We start from the raw sequence: 16,986 nt of genomic DNA, 5'->3' as shown, positions 1-16,986 counted from the left end.
ATTTCTTCTTCTACTTGGAGAGGGGGAAGGAGAAGGGGACTTGGCTGATTTTTTTGGTGTGTGGAAATGAAGAGGAGAGGGTGCTATTTATAGAATTGAAGAGGCTTGTATTCTTTATGAGTAAGTATGAAGAGGGGTCTTTTTGCAATTAGGAGTAACTTGAAATAATCTAGAGGGACTTCTAGGCAATTTTATTTAAGTTATCTTAAAAATAATGCTAAATGAAAATCCAAGTGGAAATGCACATGGAATAAGTGTATGCATGCAACACATACAATCATAGCCAATTTAAAGAGAGGAAATTACTATCAATTAAGCATATAAACTTTCTAGTGTGAGAAAATAAATTCTTATATTACTAAAACTAAATTCACGTAGATCACATAATTTCACGTGTTCAATTATATTAAACACATGAAATACATTTTAGTTGCGCAAATAGAGAATAAAATAATAATAAAATATTCATGTAGACATATAATGCACATTAGTTCACATAAATTCACATAAATAGCAAATATAGCAAATTGAAAAGCAATTAATTGAATTCGCACATACAACACATATTCATGCTAAGGAGACGAGAGGGAAAATACGGAAACCGGGTATCGGAAACGTGGGGTGTTACAATTGTAGTCCGTTCCAAGGGAGAGATTGTAATTAATGTTGCGTCGAGTGGTATAGTATCGCAAATGCTCCTCGGTGGAAGAACATCTCATTCTCGATTTGGACTACCCATAAATGTACACAAGACTTCCACCTGCAGCATAACACATCAAAGTCAACATGCGGAGTTGCTGATTAGGGCGAAACTTATTATTTGGGACGAGGCTCCTATGATGCATAGATACTGTTTTGAAGCACTTGACAAGACAATGAAGTCAACATTACAGGTAGACAAACCGTTTGGTGGTAAGATGGTTGTTATTGGAGGAGATTTTAGGTAGATTTTACGAGTTGTACTCAAAGCATCAAGGCAGGACATAGTACATGCTACGGTAAACTCCCTCTAACGTGGATGAGGTAAGAAAATTTGGAGACTGGATACTGAAGGTTGGTAATGGGGATGTTTGTGAACAAAATGATGGTAGAGCTTCGCTAGAGATTCTCGAGGACATGCTTTGGTGATAAAGAAGATCCATTCAAAGACCTATTGATCTTCGTTTATCTGGATTTGTTAAGTAACATGCATGATCCATATTATTTTCAAGGGAGGACAATTGTTGCACCAACTAATGAATGCGTCGAGTCTGTGAACGATCACTTAATATCTCTCCTTCTAGGACATGAGAAGTTGTACCTGAGCTCAGATAGTATGTGTAAGGGCGGGCAAACAACGAAGGATAATGCATAAATTTATTCGACTGAATTCCTCAACACAATAAGATGCTCCGGAGTTCCTTCTCATGCATTGAAGTTCAAGGTCGGTGCACCAGTTATGCTAAGAAGAAACATCGATCAAGCTAGAGGATTTTACAACGAGACCAGACTTCAAATTATTAGAACCGGCATTCACGTTCTGAATTGCAAAATTCTTTCTGATAAAATTTTGTTTCTTTTGCAATGACGATCAACAAAATTCAAGGCCAAATTCTTTCACATGTTGGTTTGTATCATCCTAGGCCGGTCTTCAGCCATGGTCAACTATATGTTGCACTGTCCAAAGTTAAGAGCAAAGGTGGCATTAAGATATTCATCACGTCGGATTTGGGTGAACTCATCAATGTTACTATAAATGTCGTGTACAGTTGGTGAAAATACCTACACGCAAGTGCACGTATCGTACAAGTAATAAAATGGACAATTAAATCCGAATATCAATCCCACGAGGAAAATATTCAACTATCTAATCTTAAGCGCTAAATTTTCACAATTATGTTCAAGCCCATCCTACACGGTCTAATTTGGAGAAGATTATCTAAATTAAACTAAAATATTAACTGCAAATTAAATAGTAAGAAAAATAAATAAACACGAAGATTATCAAAGTAAACGAGCCTAGGAATTTATCTTCCCCCTATGTGATTATTGGTCCCCCAATTCCCTCAATTATGCAAGCAAATAATTCGAATTACTAACCTGAGATGCTAAATTAATCATACCCCGCTTCAGCGTGTATTAGGATTCTATTATTCAAGACCAAAAATACTGTATTCATACGCAATTCAATTAAGAACAAAGCATTAAGCACAAATCTCAATAATGACTACCTAAGAGGTTAACTATATACATCTGCTAACACCACAAAGTTTCTTCTACCACAGTTCTAATTGTTGAACCGATCTTCCGATTCATGCATTCAACAATAACAATAAATCACATAAATTGATCAAGTTCATGCCCTTAATTAATCAAGTAGAAGAAATAATCTAAAATTAATACTTGCATAAAATCATGGAATTGAGTTCACAAATCCCACATAGGGTTCGAATAAAATCCTAGAAACTAAAAGCTTAGCTACTCGTAATTCTTATGATAAACAAAATAGAATTAATAAAAGAAATAAGAAAAACTATGCTTGAGTCTTGGATCTTCGTTTTTAGCGTTTTTTTGTGTAAAATTCCGTGCTTATGGTGTAGAAACTTGTTACTTTTATAGACTTTTCTTGATAAGGAAGTAGTGGAAACCTAATAGGAAAATTTCCGCTACTTTTCCCCATCAAGATTTGTTCTTCGATTTTTACAATGCTGGAGTCCGAATTTTGGAATGTTGCGTGAAATAAGAATTGTAGTGTAACACCCCGCACTTTCGGTAAAATAATATTATTTTATTTTACCACATTTATGTGCATATATGTGAAATTAGAATTTATAATAATTCTTGCATGGTTATTATTTACGTGAATTAGGTAATTATGTGAAGTATGTGATTATGTGAACTATTGTGTGCAATATGTGATTATGTGAATTATGTGCTTAGGTAATATTTCGAGATATTATGTCGAAATAAATTATTTTCATGAACTAGGATTTTATTCTTGCATATGAATTTAAATGAGCATTTCATCATATTTATGCATGCACAAAATTTTAGAAAATAAATTTTTATCATGCATTTTAGGATTTTTAATTAATGTAGAAAATTAGAAAATCCTCCCCACATTTTTTTTAAAATTTTCGGACATCACACACACACATGATTTTAAATTTGCATATTAATTAGTATTGGACATGCATTGGTGTGGTTGTACTTTAAGCATAGAAAGAAATACTCAAGCCTAGTTCCCTACTCTATAGACTAGGTATGCTTTTCCACTCCCACACACCACTTTAAGGCCAAAAGTCTTTCTTTCTTCTTCCTCTCCCCTTCATTTTTCGGCAGCCATATCACCACCACCATAGCCACCATTTCCTCAAGCTTGAACCACCCAAGAACCACCACCACTCCTATTTTCGAAAATTGCAAAATTACCCCCAACCTACCTAAAGATTTAATTGTCAAGAAGCCCCTCCTCAATACTTACCCGTTAAGGTTGCAAGCCTCCCCATTCTATAAATTAAATAGAACCCATTACCAAGTGTTTTCTCATCTCCCCACTACTATCCTAAGAAATATCTCTTCTCTTCTTTCTTCTTCCATTTTCGAAATTAGTAGTAGAAGAAGCTCAAAATATTTTCTTCAAGAGATTCTTCAATTTGAATGTAAGAGCTTCATCTCCTCTCTTATTCGAAAATTTCCTCTCTTCCTTCTTCATATTGTTTTGTAATGTAACTCTTTATCTCTTCTTGTATTAGAGAGAAAAGAGCTAACAAATCCTTCCCCTAAAGAGAGAGGTGAGAATTCTTGAATTCTTGCTCAAACCTACAACACCACTAGTATTTTCGGTTTTTATGTGTTTTTATGTGATTTATTTGTTGATTCTTGCATATTATGTGATTATATGGTTTAGATGATGATTGCATGTTAGAGTTTTGAAAAGATGACTTTGTTCTTGAAGTTTTATACTTTTTCAAAAATTTGGGGAAAATGTTTAAAATTGCTTATTTGGCTTAATTAGTACCTTGCATGTGTTGATCAAGTGTTTGATTGATGATTTGTGGAAAGAAAATGAATTTTTGGCCTAGCCATGAAACTTTCGATTTTTTGGGGAAAAATGCTTAAATTGCTTATTTGGTTTATTTGCTATCTTGTATGTATTGATCTTGTGTTGATTGTTGTTTTAAGGCTTTGCATGTTAAGATTTGGTGATTGATTGTTGATCTAAGGTCTTGCATGTTAAGATCTAGTGATTGATGGTTGATCTAAAGTCTTGCATGTTAAGATCTAGTATTTTCTATGTAAAATGATTTAAGAACTAAGGATTTGTGCTAACTTAATTTAAAATACTCGTGCATATGAAGATCTAGTGTATTTACTTGAATAAATGTAAGATGAAAGTCTTGAATTTTATTCTTGTAAAATGTTAGATTTAATGAACTTTTGATGTTAGATTGTCTTTGCATGTTAAGATTTCGGTTACTTTATGTTTTTATGGCTAAATGATTTTGTGAAACTTTATGTGTATTTTCTATGTGCTCTTGCTTGCTTATGTGAATCATTGGGTGTGAGGATGAGAGAAGGGTAAGTAGAAGGGTGCATGTGTGGGTGCATTAGTGTCATGAAATTTATAAAGATAAAACTATGTTGGAAAGTCTTTCGAGGTTACGGTAAATTTCCCGGGTACGGCGAGTCGGTACCGTAGGGCCTAGGGGTGGTTTGATCCCACGTAGATAGACATGATTCGATATATATGTGAGGTTATTTACCGGTAACTTAGATTGACTCTTCCGAGGGATTCCCGACAAGTTTTCATGTCATGCATGTTGCATTATGGTGTTGAGGATATAGGTGGGAAAATCTCACTCTATGGTCTTGGGATCGTAGGATTATAAAGGTGGGAAATTCCTTCTATAATCTTCAATACGTGTCATGGCATAGGGTTATAAAGGTGGGATATTCTCACTCTATGGTCTTGGGATCATAGGGTTATAAAAGTGGGAATTTTCTCACTCTATGCGTGTGGCAATTATGTGATGAAGAACGCCGACGAAAAAGGGAAGTATATGATTGTTTTACTTTATGTTGCATGTTCATGTATACGATATATGTATGTATATATATATATATATATATATATATATATATATATATATATATATATATATATATATATATATATATATATATATATATATAGATAGATATATGTATGCTCTATGTGTTATGTGTATTCGATAATACTTCAAGATTCTCATTGAGTCCTCAAAGGCTCATATAGGTGTTGTATGTTTGTAGGTATACCCGATTTGGAGCCCGAGGAGTGAAGTTGGGAATCGAGCTCGAGAATTGGAAGGAGATCGTATGGAGGGGTTGTGGATTGTGTTGGCTCTTAATTTAGTTATGTGGTTCTATTTGTATAATATGCTTGTAAAAACTTTCGATACGGTTTTAGGTATTTTCTACCGTTCGCTTCCTCCGATCGGTGGGAATTATTAAAAGACGATATGTGTAATAGTAACTAGGATTACCCCATTTTGGATAATTAATCGGTAATCCGTAGCCTTTTGTAAGCGAAAGCAAATTTTCACTATTTATAACTTCTTCGTGTTTTGTCTCGACATTTGAAAATTATTTTCATACAGGTTCTCTGCTTATAAAATCATGAAATTTTAGGAGTCTCTGCATCTCTCTGTTCTCATCATTTTGATAGGTCTTTTGCATGATTTGGGTAAGTATTAAATTAGTTATGATTTATTTCTCACCACTGCACTGAAACAGGGTCATTCGGGTGTTTTCTGGTATAACTGGAGTTTTACTCACTCAAATGCCTTGTTCCACTTTTAAAATGTTTTAAACTCATCTTTCTGCCTTAGGGTAAAATTTGGTAGTTTTTGGGTCAGTGTGGAATTTATTATGAATTTTCAAAACTCCCTCCCCTATTCTGGATTTTAAACCGAGTGACTGTGCCATTTTATTTATTTCTCCTAAATGGCCATGCATCTTTCAAAACTGTTTTAACTGAGTGATCTTGACCCGTGTTAGATGGTATGATATTATTTTGGGGTCATTTTCATGAGTAGTTTAAGAGGAATTAATTTTTAAAGCTTCTGCATTGAATCTGTCCGAACTTGCATTAAGTCCAGCATGCCTATTTACTTTCTAGTCTTGCATGTAGCATGCATTGATGTTAATTGGTTGATTAGGGTTAGTATAGTGTGACCTCTCTCCCTCTGAATAAAAAGAAAAAAATTTACGTAAATTTATATCCACAAAAATAATGTTATTCAAAAGTCTTCCGCTGAGATTACATATAATAAGAGTAATCGAGAGAGGGGTGTCACATGTAGCCCTTTAAATTAGCTTTCCAATGTCGATTGAATCAGGTGATTTGGAGTTCGTATTAGTGAGATATGATCGAAATGGTGGACACTGCCAAAATTGTTGCGAGATTCCTTTTTCCAATTTGATTTACTTCTTTATTTGCAACTTTTTCATTTCTTTTTGATCATTTTTCCTTAATAGACACTTAATTCTCGTTTTTCACATATAAAACACAAAATCAATCAATTAAAACACAAAGATAATCAAATAGACAAAAGATCCACGTAAAGTATTAAGCGTATTGAATGTAAAATCTACACTCAACATGTACAAGGAAGTATTTTATCGAATTTGAAGGTGAAATTATTTTCATATTTATCAGTTCTTAGTGTAACGTTTCTTGTTTATTATTTTTTTTACAACTTACTCATTGGCAGATTTATCTTCCCTATATGTCTTTCATCCGTGCGATGTTGTCTTCTGTCGTGTTGTTAGGGTACACGATACAAATCTTATTATCTTGAAGGGAATATTTGTCCATATACTAGTATTTAATATTGTATTTATTTGTAACTATGAAGAACATGATAATCTAAATGTTTTTTTTTTTTTTATTATTGTTGGTCGATGACGTTTTGTATTTATTCCATTTTAGTGATTACAATTATTGAAAATTCAATGAGCCTAACAATTGATAAATCATTAAGTTTGTTTTACAGTAATGTATTTTCATTTGAGAAAAAGTGCCCCAATGTATGGCACAGGTGAATACTAGTCCAAATTTTATTAATGGACGATCATTCGGCTTATCATTAATGTTTGATAAATTGACTGATTAATTGTAGTTTCCCTTCAGAGGCCTGGAGTATATACAGTGGCGGCCGCGGCTAAAATATATCATAAATAAAAAATCATGCAATTGAAAGAATGGAATTTGTAACAAATCATTCAAATTAGAATCGATATAAGTGACTTTCACCAGCAAAATATTTGAAGTGTTATAAAATACAACATAAATTTTCCAAATACAGAATTGACAAAGAATAAAAAAATAAAATTAATGGATTCTAAAAACACAAGTTATAGCAACTAATTATGAACATAAAAGAAAATGAAAGACTATTTCGAAACAGTTATCCACGTCGTCTTTAGTTAGTTATTCTTCGAGGACGACTTGGAATATAGGGACGGAATACTCTGCTCGTTTCTGAAGAAGTTAGTTGGATCGACCTTAGTTTTAATCTGCACCAACCTTTTGAAGTTGTTCTTGAAATACTTGAGCCCCCAAACGCTAGCCTGCGCATAACTTGTTGTTGTTTTGCCATCTCCTCCGTTATAATTATTTACTCCCAAATCGAGGTCTCGATAATTCATATACGAAGCTCTTGGTGATTTTGAAACGTAAGGAGTCATGTAATCATGTAGTTTCCTCGACCAACTTATCGATCTTTCCGATGCAACTGCTCCACTCTCTTCCCAATAAGCCAATTGTTGAATTTTGTACAGATTTCCGGCTCTGTGTGGGAATGGCAGCGCACTTTCCGATATTTCCTTCATTTTTCCACCGTACGGGACTACTAACAACTCCCCCATATTTGCTTCTCTCTCGAGCAACAATTTCCACATTCCTTCGAACCCTTTTATCGAGATTGGTTCCTGCACATAGTCTAGTTTCGCTTTGAAGTAATACCTTGTTATCGGAAGCGTGCTCCTAATTTCAGGGTTTCTGCTCGTTACGACTTCCGGCGAAACTTGTATCGAATACCCGCCGAAGAAAAGCGCCGATTGGATCCAACTCACCTCAGTGCAATCTTCTCTTCTGACTCCCAATTCCGGAAAGCTCTGTTCCAACAACGGCAGCAGCTTGTCGACCCCACCGAGATACACCGAATTGAAGTTGGCTTGAATAGTTTTGCCGCCAGCAACTCCACTCGAGTTCACCGGTCCAATAGAAATCGAAAGCAATATATCTTCGTCAAGATTCGGAGCAATATATTGCCATTTATGAACTAGCTGACTAGCATTCTGCTCCAGTGTTCTTCCAATGGAGAATATGGTTAGGGTTTCCGGAACCGTAACCAACTTCAATTTCCATGCAGTTATAACACCGAAGCTAGAACCACCGCCACCTCTAATGGCCCAAAAAAGATCCTCTCCCATCGATTTTCTGTCAAGAATCCTTCCATTAACGTCGATAATACGAGCATCTATAATATTATCGGCAGCAAGGCCGAATTTCCTCAGCATCGGGCCGTACCCTCCACCGCTAAAGAGACCGCCAACTCCGACGGTAGGACATGCGCCTGCCGGAAAAGCGAGCGTCTTACTTGTCTGGCTGATTCGATAATAGAGCTGCCCGATGATTGCACCTGCCCCAACCCATGCAGTTTTTTGGTCAACGTCGATTGCAACTTCACTGAAATTGAACAAATCGAGGACTACGAATGGAACTTGAGATGTGTACGAAAGACCCTCGTAGTCGTGGCCGCCACTTCGAATTCTAATCTGCATGCCATTCTCTCTGGCGCAGAGGATAGTTGTTTGAATTTGAGATTCTTCGAACGGGGTAACGATAACTTTAGGTCTGGGAGTGGAAGCTGATCTGAATCGAAGGCTTCTTACGGAAGATAGTAAAATTGATAGATACGAAGCGTCGTTTGGGGTATAAACAACACTGGAATTTCCAGTATTGTTTGGCAAATGAAGGGATAGGCATTGTAGAAAATCATTTTGAGCATGGCAAGAATTACACAAAAGGATAATCGATACGATCATAAGAATTGAAAGAAAGGAATTTTGAGTTTTCATTGTAAAATATTATTAATATGAAATATTATATGTGTATGCGTTGATTGATATGAGAATAATGAGAATGAGAATGAGAGGAATGAGAGCTTCTATTTATACCCACATAAATATGTTATGTAAAGAGTTGGTGAATTTGTCAATTCAAAGTTGTGTTTTGTGTTTTGCCGTTTGAATTAATTAGTGGGGTTTGAGGAATGAAGACTTTCCTTTTTCATGGCATAAAACGCTATTGACTTTTCAGTTTTCAAGCATCGCGTAATTAGGTCTTCCTTTGAATGGGTCTTTTTCTTTTCAACTAAACAAGGAGCTATAAAAAAAAAAGAATAATAATAATAATAATAACAATAACAATAATAATAGGGGCTATTTTATAAAACCCCTCAAAACTTGTACCAACTTACCCCTCAAAATATTCCTTAGGGAGAAATTCAACACATATTTCACCCTTTTTTTGAAAAACCCGTGATCCTTTCTCATTCTCTATAATCCCCAAAATTGCCCTACTACTCCCATCCCTATTTCCGTTTTTCTTCTTTTTTTTTTTTTAAGTTAATTTTCTTTTTATATTATTATTATTATTATTATTATTTTTTTTTTTTTTTTGGTTTTTTTAACCTTTTTTTGGTTTTTTTAACCATTTTTTTGTTTTGTCAGGTATATTAATCGAGTATCAGACACAATTTCTGGAATCTTGTTTTGAAATTTTCAAAAATTAAAATTGGATTGAAAATCGAAATCTCATATATACTCCAACTACGAATCCGAAAAAATTGAAAAAAAATAAAAATATTCAAAATGAAAAAATGTTGTTCCAAACTCAAATTTGATTTGGAATCAGCGGAATTAGGAAATTTCATTCCAACTTCCACCCGTAGAAAATACACAATCTCCCGTTTCTTATCGGATAATATCAACAGTGTTTCACTTTCAATTAATAATCATTTCAACATGAATGAATTGGTGCTGTTAGTTGTTACAGGCTTACAGCAACAAGGGATAATTTTGAAAAACCAAACACCATAATATTAATATCCTTTCCATTGTTTAACCTTAAAGCACAGATACAACAGGGACAAACTTGATAAAAGCTGTACATTGTCAATCATTCAAAAACCAATCAATAGACTGCAGCAGCAAAATCAAGCTGATTGCGATTTTCATCGACAAGATTAGCCCATGCATTTGTACCCCAAAAACTGCACCTTCAATCCCAACAACAGATTTCTTGCATTTTCCATTGTTAAGAAAACTGAATGCTAGCTTGAGAAATCAAGCTATTTTCCTTCTCCTCGACTACATTGGACGAACATCAACATATACAAGTAAGTGTGTCTCAAAATTAGTAAATCATTGAACTCGATAATAAACGATTGAACTCAGGAGCAAAATCATTTATTGAACTGAAAATGTGAGCCTTTTTTATCAACAAGGGGTTCGACACAACAAAAGATCAAGAATTTGGATTCCGCTTTCAACGGCAGTGGTAATCATTGCTAATCCAAGTCTCCATTTTATAGTCATCATTGCAATCAGTAAAACACTTCTTTCCATATTTCTCTTCTCCTCCGGAAATTAGAAGACAATATTTCATAAATCCATAAGCATCAGTTTTTGACAAAATTAGACAATAAAGACTTTACAACTTATGATTAAAACGCAGCCACCTTACCATGTAGAAGTAAAAGTAACTACACATGCATTGGATCCTCGTTCAAACAATAAGATTTCCTTGAGCTTATACATCGTAAACATCTTTTCCACGGGATTATAGCAACATGGATACACTATTTCCATCCTCTCCAAGAATTGACCATTCCTCAAAAGATATCTTATCATTTCAAAATCGTGCTTTATAGCTTCGATGCCGACAAGCTTTATAGTTCTAAGATGTGATAATAGGCATGCCGGCACTCGTTGGGGTTCCACCCACCCTTTCACTTCTTCATAAACCTGATCATAACAACAACAAATTAAAAAAAAATGAGCTCACTTACGTAACACAATAAAGAAGCATAGAAAAAGAAACTGTAAAAAGTTTTTTTATTGCATCAACAAACCTTCTGGAGAATAAGGATTTCAAGATTATCAGCATTATCAAGGAACTTCGAGAGAAAACAACAATCAGAAATCAATTCAAGTTTGGTTAAGTTGCGAAAAGTTGTTGTAGTCCATGCAGTGAATACCGAGTCAATAATCTGGAGAGACAAGCACAAAGAAAACATAAGATTACTACCCATCATCTCTACACGTATACACAATGAGCTGAAAAGGGATCGTCGAACCCATACCTTTGTACATTGTGATAAATCTAATTTTAGGAACCTAACATTCCAGAGCCCATCAAAAAATCCCACTAGCGATCGAGAATAAAGAAAACTGTCATCTGGGTTGATACTACTACAGTCGATTTCGATATCCGCTTCAATTAAGGAGGTTAGCGCCCCACATTTGATATACTGATTTGCGTAGTCAAGCAACTCGAGATAAACAAGGGCGGGGGTGTTTATCTCCACCTTGTTGTAGTCTTGATTTTCGGATTCTTTATCGAAATGACAACTGACATCGAGCGATTTAATTGTGGGTGAAGATATTTTACAGGAACAATAATCGATGCACAATTGCAGTACCAAGTCCTCAAGCACGGGGCATCCCGAAATAAGGTGCGAAAGGGAGTCATCACCCTCATATTTAACATGTATTAAACGAAGCCTTTTGAGGTGAGGCAAAAAGACGATACTGCCCCTATCGGGGACGACACCGCAGCGGTGGAGCGTCAAATCAATTAGGGTTTTGCAGGTGAAGAGGCATCGAGGCAAATCGAGATGAACAGTTAGATAAATATCGATGTTCTGCACACTGCGCTCAACGGCAAAGGTAATCCATGTCTCGATTTGATGGTAGTTGCGCTTAGTCCCATTGAAGAGGGAGAAAGTATTGATGTTGTGCAATTTGCGGAGGAGTAAAACCCTATTTATGGTGACGTAAGAAAATTGGAGACGTAAGACCAGAGATACCTCCATCTTCTGGATAAAACACTGGTGCCGACGGAGTAACTTGTTGCGGGGAGAAAAGAGAGAATGTGAGAGAGGATTGAGTCCGGCAAATCGCTGAGTCGATCGATTGGGAGCGAGTTTTGCTTCTTGCTGTACTGTTGTTTCATTATCTCCATAACAAATTGGAAAAAAGGGGGGAATTTGTAATCTCAATGAAGAACGCGAGGGGGTTTTGACAAAGCAAAAGATGTTTCTCTTTTTTCTTTTCTTTTTTTGGTTTGGATAGAGTGGCGAAATTATAAATTGGAATATCTACGTTATATAATATTTTATGTTTACATAAAATGTATTTTTTTAATATTACTAAATACCAAAATTGAAGTATCAAATAGTTATTTGATATTTAAGATAATATTTTAATATTAATTAAACTTCATCTACTCCAACCATAGTTATTAAATTAATTATCAGTTGAAAGTTTATGGGTGATTTTATTTGTAGTTGTCACATGTGCACTTTTGATTGGATGTTTAGATAATTACACTTTTGATAACTCAATTTCTTTTTTTTTTTGGAGGAAAATAGGATAAATATTATTAGGCAATATTCGCCAAATCGGGTGGAAGGTTTAGACCTTCATTACAAACGAGACCATATTCCGTAACTAACGAGTGAGCGAAGATCGTCTAATAAAATCAAAACCACAAAACTTGAGAGACCTAGCTATGGATAAACTAGCTTCTATGAATACGCCGAAAGGGAGGGATGCATGATCCTGAGCTCGAAGAGATGTTATCGACTGTAAGTTATCTCCTTCCACAATGACCTCCTGCCATTCCTTATTGTTTGCTACAATGAGGGTCCTTAGAACCGCATGAGCCTCACCATCCACAACCATTGGTCGTCCGATAAACTTTTCCGTCTACCAAAACACACACTCACCTCGACTATTCCGAGCAACAAGTGCAGTTACGTAGAACGTTTCTCCTGCTGGAAAACCTGCATCCACATTAATTTTTAGTATTCCGGCGTTGGGCGGTTTCCACTCGGTTGGATGACACCGACGACATCGCAACCTTGGCAAAGTTTGATTTTCCCGAAAACTCCCAATATAGTGAGCACTCCAATCGAGAATATCATTCGTATGCAAACTCTCTTCTCCATGTGTCTCTTTATTCCACTTCTCCCAGCATTTCCACATAACAATAACAGCAAGCTAAGGGCTGACCCTTGGCTCACAGACGGTGGGCGATGATGGATTTTCACAAAACGGCCAAGCCACTCGTGCTTTCCGGATAAGGTCGCGGACCTCATCGATCCTTCCACGCATACATGGATGCGTTTATGTGTTTTTTAGCTAGAATATCATTTTTTCCAAAAAATATCCCGCGCAAACGCTGTCGACATGTACATGTCGAATTTTATAGGTAAAAATCGACATTGAGATGTCGATTTTGGAGTACAAAATTGACACCTTAGTGTCGAAATTTAACTGTTAGCAAATTAGTCCAAATATACTAAATTTCGACATTAAGGTGTCAAATTTATGGACATATATTCGACACCTTAATGTCGAAATTTAGTTGTTTCATATTTTTTGAAATCCCGCGCAGACGCGGTTCACACGTACATGTTGAATTTTATAGGTAAAAAATCGACATAGAGATGTCGATTTTGGAGTACAAAATCGACACCTTAGTGTCGAAATTTAACTGTTAGAAAATTAATCAAAATATACTAAATTTCGACATTAAGGTGTCGAATTTATGGACATATATTCGATACCTAAATGTCGAAATTTAGTTGTTTCATATTTTTTTAACTTTCTATTTTCCAATTACTTTTTATTTCAATATTCATTTATTTTTTATAGCAAAAAGCGAATGCGAAGACGCAGTTTATTGTCCAAATTCATCCAAGGTTTCAAAAATATGTACAAGATATCAAGAATGTCGCATCAAGAACGGCGGTCGGTGGCGGAGCTTGGGCGTATGGTAGGGTTTCACGGGTGGGGGGGGGTATACTGGGTTTTTTTAATTTCACGTTTTCTTTGTTTTCTTCTTTTTGTTTTTTTTTTTTTTCATTATTTGTTATTTGGTCTTGCATGAGCAAACAAAAGCCAATTTAATTTATGGGTATATTTGTCATTTCATCTTAATAAAATGAAATCTTTTGGAATATTTAATTTGGTCTTGCACAAGTGGAATTAGTATTGCATATAGCCGCAACCTTTTTTTTTATCACGTTTCAATTACATAATTCATATATTTTCTTCATTTATTCATTGTGCTTTTATACATTTCAATTCGGTTTGGTTTCGGTTTAAGTTTCGATTTCAAGGTTTAGGGAAAATATATAAGTAAATAGGAATTACCTATTTAACCCTTGTACCGTTAAATGGACCAAGTTTTGCCCTTGGGATGTTCATGGAGTTTTTACCAAGCACGTGACATCACTCGACATGTCGAAACTCACCGTTCCATCTAAGACTATAAATGTTTGTTGTAGAGAGAGAAGGGTAACATACAAATTCATGCTTTTCCTTGATTTTTTGTTTTCATTCTTCTATGAGTGGAAGATACACTCTTAGCGAGGGGGAGGTGGACATAGAGTTCTGAGTGTGCTCGAGAGAAAGATCTTGTGTTATGAAGTGAGCCAGATCTAGAGTTTCCGGGTTGGTTACAATGAATTTTTTGGTTTGAGTGTGGTGAATTGAGTCTCAAGCTGAGCACCTATTGGAGTCACCGTCAACTTGATTTATGGACGTGGATTGAATTGCTGGGGACGGAACTGCTGTTTTTCAAATGCAACTCCATGTGTAGGAGTTATTACTGTTTCAAATGAGTACCCAACATGTTTCAGTTGCGATTTTCAATCGGTTTCAGTTTGATCAGACTTTGGTTATGATTGGGTTTTCCTCCATCTAATCGTTGTATAAGGTGGTTTTCTCAAATGGTCCCATCCATAGTATTGCTAACAATGAAGAAAATTAGTGTAAGAGTCGAAAAAGTAAGTCTAAAAAAATTTATTCTTAGCAAAACACAAATACAGTCATTGTTAATTATTGTTAATTCATCAGAAACCAAGTACGATTCTGTTTAATTATTTCATTATCAAATAAAACTAGATTTTATGTCCACTGTATTAGCAAAATTTAACAATGTAATAAGATATTTATACATTTCATAAAATTAATAAATTATTTTGGTAAAATAAAGTAAGCACGATACACAACTAAAAAATACATAGAAAACTTGATACGACATGTGCAACGCAGGTGCATCTGCCTAGTATCCTAAATAGTATGCATTTTATCATAAATCATACACACACTATTACACCTTACAGTACACACACACACACGGCACATACACACACACACACAAGCCATGCAGCCCCCAAAACACAATTAAAAAGAGCATTTAGGCACTCAAACCATGCCCTTAAAGTGATATCATCTTTATTCATTCATTAATGGAATTTAATTCATTAATTATTGTCAAAAAATTCTTACAGCCCCTTAACATAGATCAGCTGCAGTGTTTTAAGCAATAAATTCATATTCTCATAATTAATTTGTTAAAAATCTCAAAACACAATGATTAAAGCACAAAAAAATTATTTATAACACATACGCAACAAATATTTTGAAATAATAGTAAAGAACTTCAAACAATTCTCAAATTTAATGATAAGATAATTAACTGAATAAGTATTCAGATTCTAAAAGAATTTTGCACTTTCATCAAACATCTAATTATGAAAAATTAAAATACTAGACAAGTGGTGTTTTTAGCCAAATAGTGATTTTCTACCAATTACTAATTCCAAACTATGACCAAATGTTGAATAAACAAAATTCAACTTGCTACCTACTGAAATTTGAAGATTCAAACATTTTTCAAGCTGAAATTTCTAAAAATTGCAGCTTAGCCCTTAAGATTCATAGATCTACACATGCAACCCCAAAAAATCTTAAAAAACTCACTTTCTTTTGCCAAAGTTCCAAAAAATACGAAATATTTAAATCTCTAACCACAAAATACTTAGATTTACAGATTATATCATGGATTAGACATGCAAGAACATAAATTGCAAGATTAGCACAAGATTTCGGTTTTTACACAAAAAGCCTTAATTTTCGATAAGTGGAGCAATCTTTTAGATCATTTTAAAAACTCGTTTCCATACTATGATACTTTTTAATTGCAGCAAGAAAATTAAAATTTCTTACCTAATACCGAAAATAAAGGGTGTTGGCCGAAAGAAAAACCTTCAAATGAAAAGAGCGGTTTTTTTTAGAGGAAGAAGAAGAAGGAAAATGAAGGCTCTTCGTCTAAACAAAATGTTACCTCCTTTAAGAGGTTGCTCCAAAATCAAACCAAGCAAGTTGAATAGAAAACGTGAGAGCTTTGATATCAAGTTGGGAGGATTTTTGATCCCCGTAAGAGGGCAAGTGTTTTTTATAGTATTTTTAGCATACTCATGAGTGAAGCTTATATAGGGGATTTGCATCTTGAATTTCCTTATTTTTTTTGTTGGAGAAAAATGAGGTGGTGGCCGATGGAGGGGGTGGTGCTTCGGTGGTCACAAGTATCAATCAACGATTAACCCACGTATATTCGAACACACGACAATTATTCACGTATACAAATACTCACATATACACGACAGTCACACACATAACACACACACACACACACACACATATATATATATATATATATATATATATATATATATATATATATATATATATATATATATATATATATATATATATATACATTTATATGTAATCAAGCATAGCACATAAATTCTATAATCATTATAGTATTATATCCTAAATAGTATGCATTTTATCATAAATCATACACACACTATC

The 16,986-nt window shown here is 34.7% G+C and overlaps 2 protein-coding genes across 2 annotated transcripts; both read right to left on the bottom strand.

The window, feature by feature from the left end:
• Positions 1 to 7,449: 7,449 nt before the first annotated feature.
• On the bottom strand, positions 7,450 to 9,108 carry LOC105953725 (tetrahydroberberine oxidase). The gene has a single exon (XM_012977413.2). It carries the CDS (start codon positions 9,106 to 9,108, stop codon positions 7,453 to 7,455), a length of 1,656 nt encoding a protein of 551 aa, XP_012832867.2. The 3' UTR covers positions 7,450 to 7,452.
• Positions 9,109 to 10,225: 1,117 nt separating this feature from the next.
• Positions 10,226 to 12,128, bottom strand: LOC148765881 (putative FBD-associated F-box protein At5g56440). The gene is made up of 3 exons (XM_088812396.1): positions 11,166 to 12,128; positions 10,778 to 11,058; positions 10,226 to 10,310 (listed from the first exon to the last, which is right to left on the bottom strand). The coding sequence occupies exons 1-3, from the start codon at positions 12,126 to 12,128 to the stop codon at positions 10,226 to 10,228; spliced, it is 1,329 nt and encodes a 442-aa protein (XP_088668522.1).
• Positions 12,129 to 16,986: the final 4,858 nt, after the last annotated feature.

The sequence above is a fragment of the Erythranthe guttata genome, chromosome 13 (genome assembly GCF_056151865.1).
Source record: "Erythranthe guttata isolate IM_541 chromosome 13, IM_541, whole genome shotgun sequence".
Lineage (NCBI taxonomy): Eukaryota > Viridiplantae > Streptophyta > Magnoliopsida > Lamiales > Phrymaceae > Erythranthe > Erythranthe guttata.
The sequence above is the reverse complement of the archived record's forward strand: the minus strand, read 5'-3'. Positions and strand labels throughout refer to the sequence as shown.